The sequence below is a fragment of the Pelodiscus sinensis genome, chromosome 23, assembly GCF_052426305.1.
Source record: "Pelodiscus sinensis isolate ZL-2025 chromosome 23, ASM5242630v1, whole genome shotgun sequence".
NCBI lineage: Eukaryota > Metazoa > Chordata > Testudines > Trionychidae > Pelodiscus > Pelodiscus sinensis.
In genome coordinates, this window is record NC_143074.1 from 364041 (window position 1) to 385181 (window position 21141).

General features: G+C 47.5%; 1 protein-coding gene across 2 annotated transcripts; it reads left to right on the top strand.

Annotated features, from left to right (window-relative positions):
* Positions 1-842: 842 nt before the first annotated feature.
* Positions 843-19410, top strand: EDF1 (endothelial differentiation related factor 1). 2 transcript variants are annotated; one of them, XM_025190523.3, is made up of 5 exons: positions 843-996; positions 6058-6109; positions 13298-13458; positions 14054-14147; positions 19069-19410. In XM_025190523.3, exons 1-5 carry the CDS (start codon positions 919-921, stop codon positions 19080-19082), a joined length of 399 nt encoding a protein of 132 aa, XP_025046308.1. In that variant the 5' UTR covers positions 843-918; the 3' UTR covers positions 19083-19410. The 2 variants fall into 2 exon arrangements, with proteins under 2 accessions (XP_025046308.1, XP_006134815.1); XM_006134753.5 differs by lacking the exon at positions 19069-19410 and adding an exon at positions 15608-16169 and having other exon boundaries at positions 844-996.
* Positions 19411-21141: the final 1731 nt, after the last annotated feature.

Below are 21141 nucleotides of genomic sequence, written 5' to 3' on the forward strand. Positions count from 1 at the left end.
GGCACGGACGCTTTTCCGCAAAAGCACTTTTTGTGGAAAAGCGTCCATGCCAATCTAGACGCGGTTTTGCATAAGAAAGCCTCGATCGCCATTTTCGCCATCGGGGCTTTTTTGCGCAAAACAGTTTTTAGCTGTCAACACTGGCCCTCTTGTGCAAAAAAATTTCCGGAAAAGGGCTTTTGCCCGAACGGGAACGTCAAAGCATTTGCACAAGAAGCACTGATTTCAGACAGTAGAACGTCAATGCTTTTGCGCAAAATCAAGTGGCCAGTGTAGACAGCTGGCAAGTTTTTGCACAAAAGTGGCCACTTTTGCGGAAAAACTTGCCAGTCTAGATGCAGCTTATGGGTCTAGTGGTGCTCTAACCCCTGCCCAGCATACTGCCAATTACTCTGGTGTAGCAGCGATTGGCACTGGTGTCAGAGAGGCATGCTTTAATACAGTGGTGCTTTTCACTGGTACAATGGTGCTGGGTACCAGCGTCAGGGAGCCTTGCACTAGTAAAGCGGTGCAAAGCACTGATAAGTGGTACTGGGCACCGGAGACAGAGAGCTTTAGGCTAGTGCAGCTCTTCTGGTAGAAATCGCCCCCAAGCAGGCAGCTGCGCGACCCAACAGAGCACTCGGTTCTGCCCCGCCCCTCCCATGGGCGGCGCTGGCCACCACTGACAGGCCCAGTTTACGCCGAAGGCTATTAAGACTATACATCCCACCTTCCCACTGAGGTCCGGCTCGGCCAATGAACTGCCTGTTTGACGCGAGAACCAATCAGCGCACAGAGCGTATCAAGCGTTGCGGAGCCCCGCTCTCATCCAATCAGTGCCAGCGTACTCGAGGAGTGGCAGGCAGGGCGCCCTATGAGCAGCGGGGAGGGTCCGCGCAGGCGGAGGCTGAGCTGAGGGCGGAGCAGGTCGGTGCCATGGCGGAGAGCGATTGGGACACGGTCACGGTGCTGCGTAAGAAGGGGCCGAGCGCGGCTCAGGCTAAGTCCAAGCAGGTCAGCGGGCCGGGCCAGCCGTTACCGAGCCCCTCCCCCCTCCCCCCTGGCGGCGGCGCCCCGCCCCAGCGCGACGTGTTCCGTTGCCGGCCGCGCGGGGGTTAAACGGCCGGGTGTCTGCGGGGCGGCGGCGCTGGCGGGGGCCTGCCCGGAAAGCAGCGACTGGGCGACGCACCGTGCGCTCCCCGGCCTGCCCCTTCCGCCTGGGGCTGCCTGAGGCCGGCCCCTTACTGTGCGGGGGGAACGCTCCGGGCTGCCCGAGGCCGGCCCCTTACTGTGCGGGGGGGGGGGGAACGCTCCGGGCTGCCCGAGGCCGGCCCCTTACTGTGCGGGGGGAACGCTCCGGGCTGCCCGAGGCCGGCCCCTTACTGTGCGGGGGGGGGGGGAACGCTCCGGGCTGCCCGAGGCCGGCCCCTTACTGTGCGGGGGGAACGCTCCGGGCTGCCCGAGGCCGGCCCCTTACTGTGCGGGGGGGAACGCTCCGGGCTGCCCGAGGCCGGCCCCTTACTGTGCGGGGGGGAACGCTCCGGGCTGCCCGAGGCCGGCCCCTTACTGTGCGGGGGGGGGAACGCTCCGGGCTGCCCGAGGCCGGCCCCTTACTGTGCGGGGGGGGGGGGGGAACGCTCCGGGCTGCCCGAGGCCGGCCCCTTACTGTGCGGGGGGCGGAACGCTCCGGGCTGCCCGGGGCCGGTCCCTTACTGTGCGGGGGGGGGAACGCTCCGGGCTGCCCGGGGCCGGCCCCTTACTGTGCGGGGGGCGGAACGCTCCGGGCTGCCCGGGGCCGGCCCCTTACTGTGCGGGGGGGAACGCTCCGGGCTGCCCGAGGCCGGCCCCTTACTGTGCGGGGGGGGGAACGCTCCGGGCTGCCCGAGGCCGGCCCCTTACTGTGCGGGGGGGGGAACGCTCCGGGCTGCCCGAGGCCGGCCCCTTACTGTGCGGGGGGAACGCTCCGGGCTGCCCGGGGCCGGCCCCTTACTGTGCGGGCGGAACGCTCCGGGCTGCCCGAGGCCGGCCCCTTACTGTGCGGCGGAACGCTCCGGGCTGCCCGAGGCCGGCCCCTTACTGTGCGGGGGGAACGCTCCGGGCTGCCCGGGGCCGGCCCCTTACTGTGCGGGGGGAACGCTCCGGGCTGCCCGGGGCCGGCCCCTTACTGTGCGGGGGGAACGCTCCGGGCTGCCCGGGGCCGGCCCCTTACTGTGCGGGGGGAACGCTCCGGGCTGCCCGGGGCCGGCCCCTTACTGTGCGGGGGGGGGAACGCTCCGGGCTGCCCGGGGCCGGCCCCTTACTGTGCGGGGGGGGGAACGCTCCGGGCTGCCCGGGGCCGGCCCCTTACTGTGCGGGGGGGGGAACGCTCCGGGCTGCCCGGGGCCGGCCCCTTACTGTGCGGGGGGAACGCTCCGGGCTGCCCGGGGCCGGCCCCTTACTGTGCGGGGGGGGAACGCTCCGGGCTGCCCGGGGCCGGCCCCTTACTGTGCGGGGGGAACGCTCCGGGCTGCCCGAGGCCGGCCCCTTACTGTGCGGGGGAGAACGCTCCGGGCTGGGGCGGAAGAAGCTGGCTGATGCAACATAACGGGGCGGAGCCCGAACAGTGTAAACTCCTGTAGCGTGAGTCTTGCCCCAGCCCGAGCCTTTCGCGCATATTTGATTTGCAGTTCCCCTGTTGTTCGCTCTGAGGGTTTTTGTGACTGGACAGTAGCTTTAGAAACACAGAAGTTGCGAACTGCCGGGGTGCATCTTACTTACTTTGCATGTGGGTTCATTGCCTGAAAACGCAGCTGTGCAGCTGTTTTGTGCAACTACTGATAGGCGGCAGTAAAAATGAGCACCAGATTCCTACCTGATAACAGTCCATCCACGTCCAGTTGTTTTTTAAAAAAAAAACACCCTGTATGATAACTGTCTTTTAGCTCTTTTATAATCATCTCTTAATGCTTTTGCCCTTTGTGGTACAGCAACCAAATGCCAAGCTCTGTGACTTTTGCCTATAATCTATCTGTTCCTAGGTAACTGAAAGTTCCAGGGTGAATCTGGAGCATGTAGTTTTGGTATCAATGGAAATAAGTACTTGTGAGACACTAACTTGTTCTTATTTTGAGCTAGTGTTGATGCTAACAGTGCTGCATTTTGTTTATAGCTACTTTAAAAATAACCAGCTGTAGTCTAACTATTTTAGCAGAGCAAGTGGATAAGTAGCTAGGTATGGGAACCATTTTTTATCCAACCCTGGGAAGTCATAAAAGAGCATTTCTGACTTGAAGCAGTTTTTTTCTGACAAGATTATAGATGGTTACTTTGACACCTTAGTGTAACATCTGACAAGGTATTTTTATTAAAAGTCCTGGACAGATCATGGGCAATAAAGAGCAGTTCATGGAAGCCTCTGACCTGTCCCTTACTTTTATTAAAAATAAACTTGGGGACAGGATGGGGGACGTTCAGAGCTGCTGGCACTTGCAGCAGCTCCAGCCCCACCGCTTCTGTGGCGGGGCAGACAGCTGCTGTTCTTCCAACCCTAATAGGGCTGAAACCACCCGGGGACTCCGCTCCAGGGCTACGTCTACACTGGCATGATTTTCCGGAAACGCTTTTAACGGAAAAGTTTTCCGTTAAAAGCATTTTTGGAAAAGCGTGTCTAGATTGGCAGGACGCTTTTCCGCAAAAGCACTTTTTGTGGAAAAGCATCCATGGCCAATCTAGACGTGCTTTTCTGCAAAAAAGCCCCAATCGCCATTTTCGCGATTGGGGCTTTTTTGCAGAAAACAAATCTCTGCTGTCTACACTGGCCCTTTTGTGCAAAAGTTTTTCGGAAAAAGACTTTTGCCCGAACGGGAGCAGCATAGTATTTCCGCAAAAGCACTGACAATCTTACATGACATCGTCAGTACTTTTGCAGAAATTCAAGCGGCCAGGGTAGACAGCTGGCAAGTTTTTCCGCAAAAGCAGATGATTTTGCGGAAAAACTTGCCAGTCTAGACACAGCCCAGTGGTTTGGGCACTGCTGCTCTGGTCGGCCTAAGGAGGCGGCTGGCTGGCTGTTTTGGGAGCCCCACAGTGGGCAGCCAAATGTATTCTGAACCTGCGTCTTCAGATTTATGCACTTTGAGTGTGCCTCTGCAGTGCAATGTAAGCCCAATTTTAGTACAACTTTGAGTTAGCAGACTCTGGATTTGTTAATTTAGGGCTTTAGCATCTATGCTTACTTATAATCCCAGTTCAGGAATTAACAAACACTGGGTCTCAGCCTGGGGCTTCGGAATCTACACTGCATTATGTGAGCCCAAGTCCAATCACCTGGTCCAGACATCCTAACGGTACCTTAAAATGTGTCAACTCCTAGCCCTCTGCTTGTGGTACAATGTGGGAAAACATGATTGCCCAGTAAATTTGACTCTCCAGGGGACAAATAAATCCTGTGAGATGGTGGAACACTTCTAGTTGGGCATGTGTGCACTGTAAAGAGTAATAGGGATTTAACCCTGGTTCAACTCAGCCTTAGACCATTGGAGCCCTGGGTTTGGCACCTACCCTCCCCCAAAGTTTCATATCATGATACCTCCCAACTTGCTCATCAGGATGGAGACTGATTTGGGAGAGTTCCTTCCCACCCTCTCCTCATCTGGTCTTGCTGAGCTGGGGTGGAAGAAGAGAGAGCCTGCTGCATCTAGCTCTTGGAGTGGGTGCTTCAGCTGCCGCTGTACTGAGCAAGTGCTTCGGTTAGAGGCAGTGTGCTGGCATACTCAGTCTTCCGTATGCATGCCCCCAGCACTCCCCCTCTCCCTCAGACGCTAGTGGGGTGGTGGTATATCCTGGTACTGTATGTTGAAAGATGCAGTGTACATGTATTCTCTAACTTTTTTTTTCTTTCAAAGTTGTGTGTGTTTGTTTGTTTTTAAAGAATTACAGTGCTATTATTTTAGTGTTTTGACTTGTCTGTCCATTTCATAGCTTTATTTCTTTCTTATGCCTACATTTAATTCTTTGAGTAGTGAGCCCTAAAATGCCAGACCTGTCCTGGCTGGAGTAATTATTATTACTTTTATTACCATATTGAATTTTGTCAATCATTATTGAAAGGGACATAGTCAAATGTTATCTTTTTCGAGAATGTAAATGTAACTTGTACTCACCATAGCAGTGCCAGTTTAAAAAACTGCATATAGACACTGTTCAGCTGAAGCTCACTTATAACTAAAAATTCTATTTAGAAATATCTAACATATTTGTATGAAAATAAATGGTGCTCCAAGTCTGTTACTTTATACACTACCTTTAGTAGGTAGTAGAGATATTATCAAACTTACGTTCTGATATCTGTGTGTGGCTGCAGACCTGATACCTCAAGACTTTGGGTTTCTTGTATTGTCTCTTCATTGTTCTAAATTTACATATAAACTTAAAATATGGCTTTAATTGGGGTTTGTATTTTTTCTTTACAAAAATTAGGGTTTTGCAGATAGCTGAGTACTGTACCTAGAGTTGTCAGTTGTTCTTGAATCATGGGTAAAGTTGCTGCTCTCCCATCTCCTTACGCCCCTCCTCCCTCCGTGAAATGGCACCCCTGCCCTGGGTTTGCATGATTTGTATGTAGATGGAAGGTGCATTAGACTTGAGCCAGCGTTGAACCTTGGGCTTTAGTTGTGTGTCTACATTGTAATTTGACACTATCCTAGCCCATTTTTATATTGCTTTCTCAATAATAGGAGCTATAGGGTAGTGTTTCTTTCTCAGACTTGGTGAAAGATGATTAAAATCCACCCAACGTAATTCTTTTTTCCTCTACAATATCCAAATTGTCTGTTAATATGGAGGGTTCTTCCAATGTACTTCTCAAAACTAATAAATCTCCTGTCCAACTGCCAAAGCAGGCTGCTACTTTCTCTCCCCTTTGCTAACAGCATTATTACAGGTTGCCTGGATACATACTCAAGGAGGATATTTTTGCTAGCAGCTTGGCTATTTTGTGGATGATAAATCATTCTCTGTTAAAGTGTTTAAATAATGGTCTGTGCCTTAGGTGGTTAATGGAACTAATCTTGATAAAATTAAATTTCTTATTTCTAGGCAATCTTGGCAGCGCAGAGAAGAGGAGAAGATGTAGAGACCTCCAAGAAATGTAGGTGTTTCTTTCTGGGGAGTGGAGAAGGGAATGTGGGTTTCATGTTTTCCTTTAACTTCCTTGTAATCCTGAAGCAAAATGCAGGACAATGTAGCACTTTAAAGACTAACAAGATGGTTTATTAGATGATGAGCTTTCGTGGGCCAGACCCACTTCCTCAGATCAAATAGTGGAAGAAAGTAGTCACAACCATATATACCAAAGGATACAATTTAAAAAAATGAACAAATATGAAAAGGACAAATCACATTGTGATTTGTCCTTTTCATATTTGTTCATTTTTTTTAAATTGTATCCTTTGGTATATATGGTTGTGACTACTTTCTTCCACTATTTGATCTGAGGAAGTGGGTCTGGCCCACGAAAGCTCATCATCTAATAAACCATCTTGTTAGTCTTTAAAGTGCTACATTGTCCTGCATTTTGCTTCAACTACCCCAGACTAACACGGCTACATTTCTATCACTATTGTAATCCTGAAGCACTCTTGGCTTTTGTGCTCCTTGCACTGTGTAGAGTGGGCCCTTGCAATGGGCATAAACATCATTCACTCCTAAATCAAAGCCCCTTTCTGTTTGTTTAATTGTATAGAAAGCACTTGGTGCAAATGAGAATCTGGTTCTGTATCTTTTTAAAAAATATACTTGCTTTTCATATTCATTTATGTATTATCTTTTTATTTGCATTTACAAAACTCTAAAAATAGATAAAGCCCTTTTTTGAGAAACTGCACCAAAAATATCATTGGAGCTAAGATTCTTCAGTCTAAAAGCAGTCTGAAGCAAAATATCTACGCCTAAAAGCTAGATCCTAGGATCTAGTGGCTGAGATACAGAACCTTTAACCACAGCAGTAATGTTTTGTAACAGCTTTGTGTATTGAAGCTAAAAATCATACATATTTCCATAAACTTTCAAAATACAAAAAACAGCTACTGTACTAGTTTGAAATTATTAAATTGTTTCAGATGTTGGGACTCTTACAGCATACCATGTTAAGAGCCTGCGTATTTAAAGTGCTTAAACATTTACATAAGGCAGGCTTTAAAGAGTGTAAATATGTATTTACAATGGACAGTGTAATGGTACTGTTTTGTCTATATTTTTTGGTGGATTTCACCATAAAACTTTAAAGAAAATAACAAATATTTAAAACATTTTAACTTGAACAGTCCTGGTTTTTGCAGAGATCTCAGGTTGGATTATGACACTACATATTATATGTGCTGCAATAGTTAAGGATAATGGGGCAAGCTTAAGAAAAGAATAGGAAGAAGTTAGGAATAGTGAATGCTGATTTTTAAATTGCGCATTTCCTTTTAAGATGTTGATTGTAATAACGTAATATTGAAAGAATAAACTCACCTCTAGCTTAGTAAAGTATTCTCTTCTAATAAAGTTAGCTATATGTAATTATCAGGTCAGACTAAGAATCATAGAACCATTGAGCTGGAAAAGACCTCAGAAGGTCATCAAGTCCAGCCCCCTGCTCTAGGCAGGACCAATCCCAACTAAATCAACCCAGCCAGGGCTTTGTCAAGCTGAGACTTAAAAAGCAAATATAAGTTAAAGTGGAAATAAAGCAGTAAGGGGGATTCAAGTGTAGCCAGTTACTTTTTGTCAAGGTGCACATTTCTTGGCCATGCTATAGTAGAGATCCAGACTCCAGAGAGACACTTTTTTCACAACTCAGGCACTCCTGTTCAACACACACAATGCTGTGCATTAGTAATATAACCAGGGCTTGTTGCTTATATTGTTAGTGCATTAAATGAAATCAAACCACTGTATAACCTAAAAACATCCAAGAAAGATGTAATAAATTCAATCTGAGATTGAGAAACTATATAGCTAGAATGCAAATATTAGCATTAAAACACTTTCAAACAACTTTTTTTTGTGTTTGGATTTTGTTTTGAGTTTACAAAGTATTAAATTTGCTTTTGTCAAAAGTTGTAGGCATGTACAGTAAAACTCCATTAGTCCGGCATCCAATGCTCCGGGACTCCTGATGGTCTGGCACCATCAGGAACCCGGAAGTGCTGGGGCAGCCGGACAGGCTTCCCCCATTCAGCTGCTGCTGAAACTGACCAGCAGCTGAATCGGGGAAGCCGGGAGCAGAGCAGCTGGGGTGCTGCCGGGTTGGTCTCGGGGCTGTGGGACCAACCCGGCAGCACCCCAGCTGCTCTTGGGGACGCTTGGGGCAGAGCAGCTAGAGTGCTGCCAGGTTGGTTCTGCAGGGCCAAAGGATGGCGCTGCGGGACCAACCCGGCAGGACCCCAGCTGCTCTGCCCCAGGGGTCCCCAATTCAGCCGCTGCTGAAACAGATCAGCGGCTGATTCCAGGATGCCCGGGTGTAGAGCAGCTCTGCCTCGGGCTTCCTGGAATCAGCCGCTGATCTGTTTCAGCAGCGGCTGACTTGGGGACCCCGGGGCAGAGCAGCTGGGGTGCTGCCGGGTTGGTTCTGCAGCGCCGAGGGGTGGCGCTACGGGACCAACCCGGCAGCACCCCAGCTGCTTTACCCCAGGCGTCTTCAGCCACTGCTGAAACTGACGCTGCTGGTCAGTTTCAGCAGCAGGCTGAATCTGGACGCCTGGGGCAGAGCAGCTGGGGTCCTGCCGGGTTGGTGCTGTAGCGCCGCCCCTCGGCGCTGTGAGACCAACCCGGCAGCACCCCAGCTGCTCTATTGCAGGCATCCCCGATTCAGCTGCTGCTGAAACTGACCAGCAGCGGCTGAATCAGGGACGCCAGGGGCAGAGCCGGACTATCGTAAGGGGGGGCTATGAGGGGTCTGAGGTGGCATCCCCTCCCACCTCACTCCAGGCCCCTCATAGCCCCCCTTTCTGATAGTCCGGCATATCTGATAATCCGGCACCCCCTGGGTCCTAAAGGTGCCGGATTATTGGAAGTTTACTGTATATAGATAAATATTTGAATTTTTTTAATTGTGTTATCTAATCAGAATTTGAAAGAAAATAGTTCATACAAATGAACTGTATCTTAGCTTTCCATTAACACGGCAGCCAACTTTTTTTTCCTCAATTTTTTTCCCTCGGCTCTTTGCGCTGTATCCATCACTATTTTGGCTCTTCGTCTGTGACGGGTTGGCCATCTTTGCTGTAGGAGATCTTGATTTTTGAGAGTCTGTAACTGGAAATCTAATGAACTGACGACCTCCTACGAGCCACAAGAGTGAAAACTTAGAGGGAAGGGATTTTTATTCACACTGTTTAAAACATTCTGGATTTGTTTTGTTTGTTGCTAATGCTGAATTATCGGTAGTGATTAACATTTGGGGAAAGGAATATCTTTTAGTCAGCACTACACTCCTTGGATTATTCAGAGGGAATTAATACCATATTCTCATGAGACCTACAATGGATCCTTCAGTGAAACCAGGAAATCTGCAGTTGACGTAGATTCCTTCTTAAAAAAAACCCATCAAGACCTTTTAGTTCTCCTTTATATCTTGGCATAAAAGTGGGAGCATGCTAATAAAAATTGCAGATGACACAAAGTTAGGAGGCATGGCCAATACAGAGGAGGACCAGAATATCGTATGTAAAGATCTGGATGGCCTTGTAAACTGGAGTATTAAAAATCTAATAATGCAAAGTGCAGGGTCATGCATTTAGGGACTAACAGCAAAAATATTTACTATAAGATGAAGATTTATCATTTGGAAGTGACAGGAGAAGGAAGACCTGGGTGTATTGGCTGATCACAGGATGACTCTGATCTGCCACTGATACAGCTGTGAAGAGGGCTAATGCAATCCTAAGATGCATTGGTTGGATATTTCCAGTAGAGAAAGGGAAGTGTAAGTACCATTATACACAAAGCCCTGTTGAGACATCATCTATGGTACTGTGTGCATTTCTGGTCCCCCATGTTTTAGAAAGTTGAATTCAATTCAAGTGCAGAGGAGGACTGCCAGGATGATCCAAAGAATGGAAAATCTACCTTATGAAAGGAGGCTCAGAGCTTGACTTATTTAGCCTAACCAAAAGGTATAAATACATCAGAGGGATAAATACTAGGGAGGGGAAGGATTTACTTACATTAGTACCAATGTGAGCAGAACAAAAGAATATAAATTCCCATCAACACGTTTAGGCTTGAAATTAGGCAAAGGTTTCTAACCATCAGAGGAGTGAAGTTCTGGCACAGCCTTCCAAGCACAACAGTGGACACACAAATCCTAACTGGCTTTGAGCTTGAGTTTGAAAAGTTGTTGGAGAGGATGGTATGATGGGACTGCCTGCAATGGCATATGGCCCTTCAACAGCTGCTGGTAGCAAAACCCCTTAATGGCTGGAAATGGGTCACTAGCTGGGGAGGGTTCTGAGGTACTACTGAGAGTGCTTTCTCAGTAGGATTTGCCAACATACTCAGGGTCTCAAACTTGATTTTTAAGCTATGATTTGATGACTTCAGTAACACAGCCAAATTCCTAACCATTTTAAGGAGGGAGTGGGAGAGGTTCTGTGGTTCTGCAAACATGCAGGTGGAGTCAGATTAGATGAGTGGCGCTCAATCAGGGATCCAGGACTTCCTAGAGAGCTGTTAGCAGGTTTCAGGGAGTTGCTGAAATAAACCAAAAAGCAGAGCTGGCATTAGAGCAGGGATGGGCAATAATTTTTTTTATGGGGGGGGGGGGGAGGGAGACACTCCAAGAACTTGGAAAGTATTCAAAGGCCTTACTCTTTCACATCAATGAAGGAGGTGTAGGTTCTAGGATGGAGATTGGGTGCAGAAGGGAGCTTGCAGTAAGGGATTGGGGTGCAGGAGAGGGTGTGGGGTCTGGGAGGGAGTCTGGGTAAAAGAGGCAGATGTGACCTGGGTTAGGGGACTAAGGTGCAGAGGTTTGGGTTGTAACTTGTGGCAGAAGACTGGAGTGCAGGAGGGGGTGGAGGGATTTGGGTTGTGACCTGGGGCAGAGGGTTGGAGTGTCAGAAACAGGCCTGTCTGGGACACTTACTTGCTTGACTCCCAGCCAGCAGCCTTCTCAAGCAGACTGCCTACCTGCCCCCAACCCCTACTGGCTTCAGGAGCCATGTGGTTTTTGAACAGCTATGAGCCTGAGGTGAGGGGGGAAGGTGCTTTGCAAGCTGCCTGTTGAAAACAAGGGCAAAAGCCAATGCCCAAGCAACTTAGCTTCATGGGGCCCTTTGTCATGTGGTGCCCTGGGCAATTGCCCTGCATGGTACCCTCTACCACTGACCCTGGTTTTAATTTACTGGATATGCAGAAAAACAGCTGTTGTGCCACAGGTGAGCTGTGGTGCTTTTGTAGTATTTTGGGGATGCCTCCGAATGAAAAAGATTGAGAATCCCTGGACTAGATGATCATGGTGGTCCCATCTGACCTTAAAGCCTGAGTCTATACATCACAATCAAAAAGCATATATGCCCAGTTTTTCAATAATTTTCAGGTTACCTTTGAAATTAACACATGGCTATCAAGGAGTGTTGGTATGAAATGCTTTTGTGGTTTTTAACCACTGAAGTGAACTGTTCAGGGAAAGATTAATGTTTGGAATACCCTTACGCATCATGTGCCATTTGGTTGGTAAATTCATGAACAAGAGGCAGGTAATTATGCATATTTGGAAACTAGCCTTAATCATCCGTCTGACAACCCTAGAAATTCCTGAAATCCTCAACAAATAAACATGGTTTCTACAGAAAGTCGGTGTTGGAAATATCTGCAGTCTAATGTAGTTGTTCAGCTTTCATGAGTATAGGTTAAGGTTTGGCTGGAATTAGCTTGCTTTGATTATGCAGTGATTTTATGTGTGTACACTCACATAATATGAATTGTGAGAGTATTTGTCTATTTAATTATCTTCCCTCAAGTGACTGAGTTTTCTCGGTCCATGTACATTTTGAGTAACTTCATACTTCCCAGTAAACTAGAATTAAATTGTCAGAGTGAGACGGCGCGTTGGGGGTCCCCCGTCTCCTGCACCCCGAAATGGCACAAACAGACTCCACCAGCCAGTGGAATTGAGGGTGGTTTATTGCTCCTCCAGGATACAGCATAGCACAGATGTAATCTGGTTACAGGAACTGGGGCTAAGAGGCCTCAGTGCTCCCCTTGAGATAGGGGAGTCCCAGCCCCCCTCCCCAGCTCCTTCTCCCCTGCTTTCCAGACAGGAACTGACTCTACCTCTCCCAGCCCTGCCCCCAGCCAGGGCAGCATCCACCTCCCTTTGTTTCTCCCCATGGGGGGTAGGCTGGTTCAACCGGTATAGTACCTTTGCATAATAAGGTTTTCCCTGATGGGTCTTGCTCCAGACAGCAGAGGTCACCACAGCCCAGCAAGTACCCCCACTACGTCACACAGAGATTGGAAGTTCTATATCAGTTCAAAGTCAACTTATTATTTTAAACTGAAATATGAAAACCAATAATCCAGTAGTCTTTGTGTTTGGGTAGTGTTACATTTGATTCTGGCCCTAAATTCTCAGTTTTCAATATGCCTCAGCAGTGCACAGTTCCGTCATACAGGTTATGGTATGGGAGCTTGGAGTACTTGGCATCTGGGGTAGGAAATTGGAGGATAAAATATTAACTATTTCTGGTAAAATAGCCAGCAGTATAGTTTAGATTTGTTGTTAGGTTTCAGAGTGAAACCAATTAATACCTAAGAAGAGTGAATTAACTTTATCAATCTTATTTCAGGCAGTCTATAGTAGGGATGTGAATGGTTAACAGGTTACTGGGTGATGCTTCCTGGTTATGGTTAATCTTCGGGGAGCCAGAGCAGCCCCCATCCAGCGCAGGCCCGGCCCAGTGTGATACCAGCAGGGACACCTCAGCGCGGGGGGGGGAGGAGGAGGGGACTGCTCTAGCCAGGCCACTCCCCTGCCCATCCTCATTTAAGTGGTTAACTGGTAACTGATTAAATGGGATTTTACATCCCTCGGCAGACAGTGTTGCCTCAGTTACACTTGAGTTTTGTTTGGAAGGTTTTCTTTGCAGTCATCAGAGCTACACTTTTAAAATAAAAGCTTTTGTTCTGAAGAGTGACTCTAGGGTAACATCTTCACCCATGGAGAATACAGGGACCTGGCTAAAGCTAATGATGAATTGGATGGGCAGTGAATACTGAAAACTATAAACTTATTTGTCTTAGTACAGTTCTGACTTATGCCTCCTTTTGATTTTGTTCTACATGCTAGGGGCAGCAGGCCAAAACAAACAGCATTCTATCACAAAGAACACAGCCAAGCTGGATCGGGAAACAGAGGAGCTGCACCATGACAGAGTCCCCCTTGAGGTGGGCAAAGTAATCCAGCAGGGCAGACAGAGCAAGGGCCTGACACAAAAGGACTTGGCCACAGTAAGTGCTTATGAGTATCATTTGGTCTCTACTCTTGCTTTTCCTCAGCCAGGCTGGATGCATGTGAGGGAGCTGGGTTGTAAGTGGGGTCAAGTTCACCTGACTATCCACTGGTCAGAAGGCTGTATCATCAAGGGTCAATATAACACCTCCAAACTTTTCAGTGTGCTTGTTAACTAGCAGCTTGTGTGTTGGACCAGGGACATCTGTCTGGAACCTGTGATCAGTCTCTTCGAGAATTGTGAGCTATTTTGTAAGATGAGGTTAAAAAGGCTTCCTGTCTAACTGGCTTAGCTCTGGCATAGTAACTGCTGATGTAGGTTTTCAACACCTTATCTGCCTTTGAGCTTTCAAACAGAAGTGTCTGCCACACTGCAGTTTACAGATGCTCTCCACTATTTTTTTGAGAGAGATTTCTAAGCGAGGAAGATGTTTTTACAGTACAGCTATTATTGGCATGGTAGCATCCAGACAGAGGAAACTTTTGAAAGCCTTATATATTTCTGAGAAGATACATATGGGATGTCTGAGGTTTGGGTTTCTGAAAGTTTACTGTTTGTTGAACTGATATGTTTAAAGCACATCTTCTTTTTAGAAAATCAATGAAAAACCACAAGTTATTGCTGACTATGAATGTGGAAGGGCAATCCCCAACAACCAGGTTCTGGGCAAGATCGAGAGAGCCATTGGTGAGTGTCAGATGCACAGTAGCTATCTAAACCCTCTTCAGTTGGGGAGAGAGGGATGTTGCTGTCGACGAATATTGACATGCAAATCCTTTCCATTGCACCCCATGTTCTCAAATGCAACAGCATGTGTTGCTTCGCCAGTAGGGTACATGAAAATTTGATGTCAGTGCTGTCTTATGGCTTAGCCTATGGGTGACACATTACTTCTTAATATTAAGACTGTTTCTGCTAATTCAGAAGCTGGAACTCAGACGTTTTCAGCCCTCTGCAGGGATTGAAACCTCACATTGGTTCAGTGTCTGGGATTTGCTCTGCCATCCAAAAAAGCAGTACAAGACAGACACCTGAAGGCCTTATGTAAATCAGTCAGGTACTTTGCAAGAAGACAAAGGTTACGTGAATACATTGTGCCATTGGCCAGTAGGATGAGTGCTCAACTCTCTAGTTATACAAAGCCTTCATTTCTAGATATTTGTAATGGCCTATGTGACAGGACAGGTTAAAGGGCTTGATAGAAGGGGAGAAAGGCAGCTGGGGGGGGGGGAGCAACAGCCCTAATTAATTAGGTGTAGCTGAGGCAGAGCAGCTGTAAATCAATTAAGGGCCACGTGAGCTGACTTCAAACTGCCACTGGACTTCTTTAAAAAGCTTCCCAGTGTCAGAGAGGGAAAAAGAGTGGAGAACGAGTTGAGAGTGGAGGTGGAGAGGAACTAACACTTGATGAGGAGAATCAGAGGAGCTGAGCAGAATATCATCAACACTGCCAAAGGCTGCACAGGGAGGTGAGGGGCTACGACAGGGAGTGTGTGTAGGCTCCCTTCCCCCCAGGTGGCCAGAAACTTCAGCTGGTGACTGAAGAAGACTATTTACTCAGCCCTGACTGGCCAGGGACGTTGGCCCCCAACACCCCTTTATTTTGCCAAGGGACAGAAGGCCAAATGCTGAGAAAAGGCAAGTGGGACTTGTACCATGGCCCCTAGACTGTGGGATAGTGGGCGGAACAGGGGCCTGGGACCCAGGAGTGGGACTGACCCTGCCACACCTATGACATCTGATGCTAATAGCATCTGAAATGCCTGTTGCAGTGATGCTTAGTTAAAAGAGAAATGCATCTAGGACAACTGACCTCTCTTCCCTCGCTCCCTCGCCCCAAGTGTTATTTTTAGGGCAGTGACTCGGCTAATGGCCTATAAGCTACCTGGGCAAGGATCAGTTTTACCAATTACCTCGTTCAGTTGCTTTTCAATTATGTATAAAGCCTGGCCTTTCTTAAATAAATCTTCCATTTTTCCTCCTCTCATTTACTACTTCTGTCATGTAGTGGGTGTCTTCTCTCCCTCTAGCCCACTACAATCACCTTAATTTGTTTGTTGGGCTGTTTGAGGATTCAGGGTGACAAGTATGTAGGGAGGACTAAAAGTCAAACTACTGAAAGTTGTCTCCTTTGTGTCTCGTTCCAGGCCTTAAGCTACGTGGAAGAGATATTGGAAAACCACTTGAGACTGGCCCCAAAGGGAAATGAAAACAAAGCCTCGAAATCAGTTTGTTCAGACTGATCTCATCTGGCTGGTACTCTTTAACCACCAGAATCTCTCTTCATATTGCCATGAACAAGAGGGTTTCAGACTTGTGGGGGGGAGGGAGGAACCTGCAGAATTTCTGCCTGCTGTAAAAAGGCAAATCTTAAGTGATTTTCCTGATTTTTTTTTTTTGTTTTTTTTGTTTTTCCCTGTCTCCTTTCTGGAGTTTGAGGAAATAAACCCAATAAATATTGCATCTAATTTTGCCAGAAAAATGTCTTGGTGTTCTGAACCAGCTAATAAGACATCTGGGTTGGTCTGATGTTGGATGGTTTAATTGGAACAATTTTAGGGGAGGGTGGGTTGTGAGAGTTTAGGAGAGGTGGGGGTTGGTCAGAGTCCATATTTAAAAGGGCTGGTATTGGGCACTATATTGGAATGACTTTGCTTTGTTCCTGCCAGCCTGTTTGAAAGAGCTGTATAATAAAGTTTGTTACCCTTCTGTTGGCTGGTGTGGTCATTTCTAGGGTCTGTTCATTGATGATCGCTCCCCACCCAGCACCTGTTTAGTGCCATGGGACTACATGTAATGGCAAATAGCAGCTGTCACTGAAGCTCAAAAGCCAGAGAGAATACAGGAAGAGTCAGATGTTGCCAGAAGTGAAGAAAGTGGGATGATCTGTATGGACTGGAACAGCAGCCTTGAATCATCTGAAACAAGTCAGGGTGTTGAGTGTGGGCTGAAAGAGTGAGGTCTTCACGCAGTTGGTGACAGACTGAACCAGAAATTAAGTACTTCTGCCCAACATTTTGTACCAAGCTAGTCAAACCCAGTGGAACTGGACAAACTTCTTTTAACCAGAATGGAGCAAATATCCTGAGCTTGCTGGGGCCACAGCTCCAGGTAAATTAGTGTGGGGCCTGGGGAAGGCCAGACTTGCATCATAGAGCCTTTGTGTTATGCTGCAAGAGAGAGACTTGCTGATGCACTTGGCATATTTCTCACCTCCAAGGGAATGCTGAAATGGAACACTTGCCTTCAGGCTTTCTGAATGGTGCTTCTGGAAGTAAGACTTGCAAACGTGCTGGCCTGGAGGCAGAACTAATTGGCTGGCAGCTCTAGCCTGTATTCTGGTTCATATTGCAGGCTTCCTCTTAGCTAAAATGATGCTGTACGTCAGGCTCCACAAATACAACCGTGGGTTGTGCGGAAACCAGCTGTACAAAAAACTTGGGCTTATGCCAACTAATCTTCAAAAGCATGTGGGAAATCTCTAAAGTCTTCAAAATCCCTTTCATGTTCCTTGGTAGGACTCTGCAGTAACCTTGCTCTTCGTTCTCTCTGTTGCTTCTTGGAGCCCATTGGGAATACAGTGCAACCATTTTATTTGCAGGGCTCCTTTTGCCCTGATTTCTTCTCAGCATGTCTTTGATCAGAGGTGTCTGGAGCAATTGGCAGTCAGGCCTGAGTCCTGTCTTTTACCAGCCCCCAAGCCCTGCCCCTTTCTGCTATCACCCTGCCCTCTTCCCCACCATGGTACCCCATCCCCCTGAGCACACTTTTGAGGATCACTATGGGGGCTTGGAGCCATATGGTGGCAACAGTCACACCTCCTTATATTCCCTGTGGGTGGTGGGAGTATGGGTAAAGTGGAGTGAGTGTCCCCACCTGTGTGCACTGCTTCCCCACATGTCTCCAGTGATCTATGTTCTTGGGGAACCAGGTTCCATGGTGGGGGAGAGGCAGGGCTTGGGGACAGGTAATGGAACAGCCCCCTGCTTTGACAATCACTGTGACTGGCTTGTGGACCAGGAGTTTTAGACCCCCTGCCTTTGAGGGAGGCAGAAGAAGGTGTTGAGATTCAGTAAGTGGCTTCCCAAGGTCATGCATGAACTCTAGGAGAGCTGGGACTTGAATCCAAGGCCCTGAGTGTAGCTATTTGACATCCGTCTCAAAGTCCAGTTGATGTGCTATCTCCTTGTTGGCCAGTCCTTGGCTGTAAGGAGCATCTAGTAACCAGCAGTTGATCAGTTGCTTTTATTTGAAGATACATACTGACATAGTAAAGGTTGTATAGAATTTACAAGATTGACTAGAATTCTAATCTGATCCTTTACTAAATAGCTTCTGAGATTGTAAAGAATTTTTTTATATACAGTGGTATTTGACATAGAATAACATAGTGCCAGATATACCAGTATGCTACGAAAGCACCATTTCTCCCTGACTCCTTGGTGAGTAAGTAATTCTTAGATGTTCACAGCTGCTTTGATGCAATTACCCATGACTAAGATTGGAAGGATTAGATTTATGGTTAAGTACCACTGTGCTGGATAGGAGGGGTACTACCGTTTTCTAGACATAGAATCCTAGAATACTGGAAATGGAAGGGTTCTTCAGAGGTCCAGTCCAATCCCTTGCCCTCACAGCAGGACCAAACACCATCTAGACCGGGGGTGGGCAATAATTTTTGAACAAGTGCAGCTGGAAGGGGCAGAGTCTCAGGTAGAAGGGACATTTATTTAAATAGCAGCAGTTGAAAGGGCTCGTGCCTCACCTGCAGCTCCCAGGCATCACATTCACAGGGGACAGGTGCTGTGAGCACTTACATTTCCTGCTATTTAAAGGTTTCACTGCTCTCAGCCTTGCTGCTAGTGCGTTGCCTGGGAGCAGCAGACACTAGAGCTGTTTCTACTGCTTCTATTTAAAGGGCGTGTGCCTTCCCTAAGGCTTTTGCCTGATAGTCACGAGGAAGGCATGAGTCGTTTAAAAGGAAGCAGTTGAAAGGGCTTACACATTTCCTGGCTCCCAGGCAAACAGCTAGCATGGGGCTGTAAGCCCTTTCAGTTGCTTCTGTTTAAAGGGTTTGCTCCTGTAGGGTGGCTGCCAGGCAACATAGCTGTCCAGTAGGCTTGAGCCCTTTAAATAGAAGCCGTTAAAAGGGCTCTCAGCTCCTGGCACTACTTGCGTGTTGCCAGGGAGCTGGGACTTGCAAGCCCTTTTAATGGCTTCTGTTTAAAGGGCTCATGCAGTCCCCATGACTGCTAGGCAACACGTTAGGAGGCAGGGCCTGGAACTGCCCTGCTGAGAGGCTTTTGCCCACCCCAGTTCTAGATAATCCCTGAGAGATGTCTATCCAACCTGCTCTGAATCCAGTGACAGGGATTCCACATCTTTCCTAGGCAATTTATTTCAGTGTTTAACCACCCTGACAGGTAGAATGTTTTTCCTAATGTCCAACCTAAATCTCCCTTGCTGCAATTTAAGCCCCAAGGGAACAATTTCTCTTCCTTCCTTCATGTAACGTCCTTTTAAGTACTTGAAAACTGTTATCCTGTCCCCCCTCAGTCTTCCCTTTTCCAAATTAAACAAACCTGGTTCTTTCAATCTTCTCTTGTAGGTTATGTTTTCTAGATCTTGAATCGTTTGGACCTTCTCCAATCTCTTCACATCTATCATGAAATGTGGTGCCTGGAATTGGATGCAATACTCCCTTTGAGGCCTAATCAGTGCAGCATAGAGTGGAAGAATGACTTATGTCTTGCTCATCACACTCCTTTCCCCCCTCCCCATAGTATTATGCTTTTGACTCATTTAGCTTGTGATCCACTATGACTCCTAGATCTTTCTGCAGTATTCCTTCCTAGATAGTCACTTCCCATTCTGATTGTTCCTTCCTAAGTGGAGTACTATGCTATGATACTTTGCATTTGTTCTATTAAATGTCATCCTGTTTACCTCAGACCCTTTCTTCAGTTGGTTCAGATTATTTTGAATTATGACTCTATCCTCCAAAGCACTTGCAACCCCTCCCAGCTTGATATCATCTGCAAACATAAGTGAACTCTCTATGCCAATATCTAAATTACTGACCTCACTTATTATGCCCTTCCATCATGACACTGAACTATTGATAACTTCTTTCTGAAGATAGCCTACACTGCACAGTCATTTTTGAATAAATTATTCCTGAATAGTTATTCTGAAATAGCACATCTACACTCCAGGGAAGCCTCAAAATTAGTCCGAGGCAGGCTTCCCTAATGTAGATGTGCTATCTCGTCTTAGAGCCCAAGGAGGTGCCCACTTACAGTGGCCCTTGTGAGAGCCAATTTCAAAATAACAAATGGTGGTGCTACACATGCCTTATTTCAAAATAGCTGTTTTGAAATAAGGTGGTGGTCTTTGTAGAATGAGGTTTACAGAAGTCAGAATAAGCCATCTGTTATTTTGAAATAACGGAATTGCTGTGTAGACAGACACTCGCATAGTTATTTCGGAATAACGGTCATTATTCCAAAATAACTTTGCTGTGAAGATACACCCTGAGACTGTTATCCCATCGATTATGCACCCGCCTTATAGTAGCCCCATCTAGGTTGTATTTCCTTAGCTTATTTATAAAGAAGGTAATACGAGACCATATCAAATGCTTTATTAATGTCTAGGTTTGATAGATGGCTGATTTGATCTTATGAGCCTTCTCTGTGCAAAGCTTTTACACAGTGTAAGATGGATTTATTTGGGGTTTGTTTTGGTCCCTTTTGGGGGTTGGTTTCCTGGGAGCTAAGTCCTTATAGCTGAGCCCTTCCAGTGCTGAACTGGTTCAATATCTGTGTTGCTCTGCGGGAATGTGGGGAAGGGTAACCCTAACTCTGTGCTTTGGCTGGAGGAGACAAGAACTTCTGGCCCAGCAGGACAGGGTGGTGGGGTGTCCCAGAGGGCAGGAAAGTGGGTCCAAGTGGCATGATCAGCACACCTGAAGACAATCCCAAGGGGATTTTCTGAGAGCCAACCCATCACAGGGTGATACATACCTTGTTTGTATCAGTCTATAAAAGAGGGGGCAGGGAAGATACGTCTTTGCCTGCCAGAAGGGCAGTGGGGGAGCCCTGCTACTGACTGAGTAGGTCCGTTGTCTCGCGTGTACATGTATCAGTGTCCCTGCCAAGTCTAGGGGCTGATAGTACAGTGCTTTGTCAGCAGTAGACCTGGCCAAAGGCCTTTCCCCACATATGCAAGTTTTTTTGGGTAGTTTGGTTTGCTAGGCTGGTTTCCTGGGCAGAGCTGGGCCAATATAATGCGTGCGTGCGCACACAGCCAACAACAGGTGTCATTGTATTAGAGCTCCCAGCAACTGTGGAAGGGTGGTCTGATGGTTTTGGTATCTGCCTGTCTCTAGCTAACCCTGAAACTCCTGATGGGTGGCACAGGCTGTGGCGATCAAGCTATAACATAGAAAAGAGGGTACCACATGATACTGATAGTCAGTGTGGCTAGTCCTGGCTTCCGAGGGAGCTGCAGGAACTCATCGCTGCTCAGAACTGGCCCACTGTGATGCAAGTGGAACATTCTGCTGTAGCGGCAGTGCCCTGGACAAACAGAGACAAGCAGCAAAGGAAATCCAGATGGAAGCTTTCACAAGTAAGGGCTGCACAAGTCCCACCCAAGTCACAGGTGAGCAGCCAGTCAT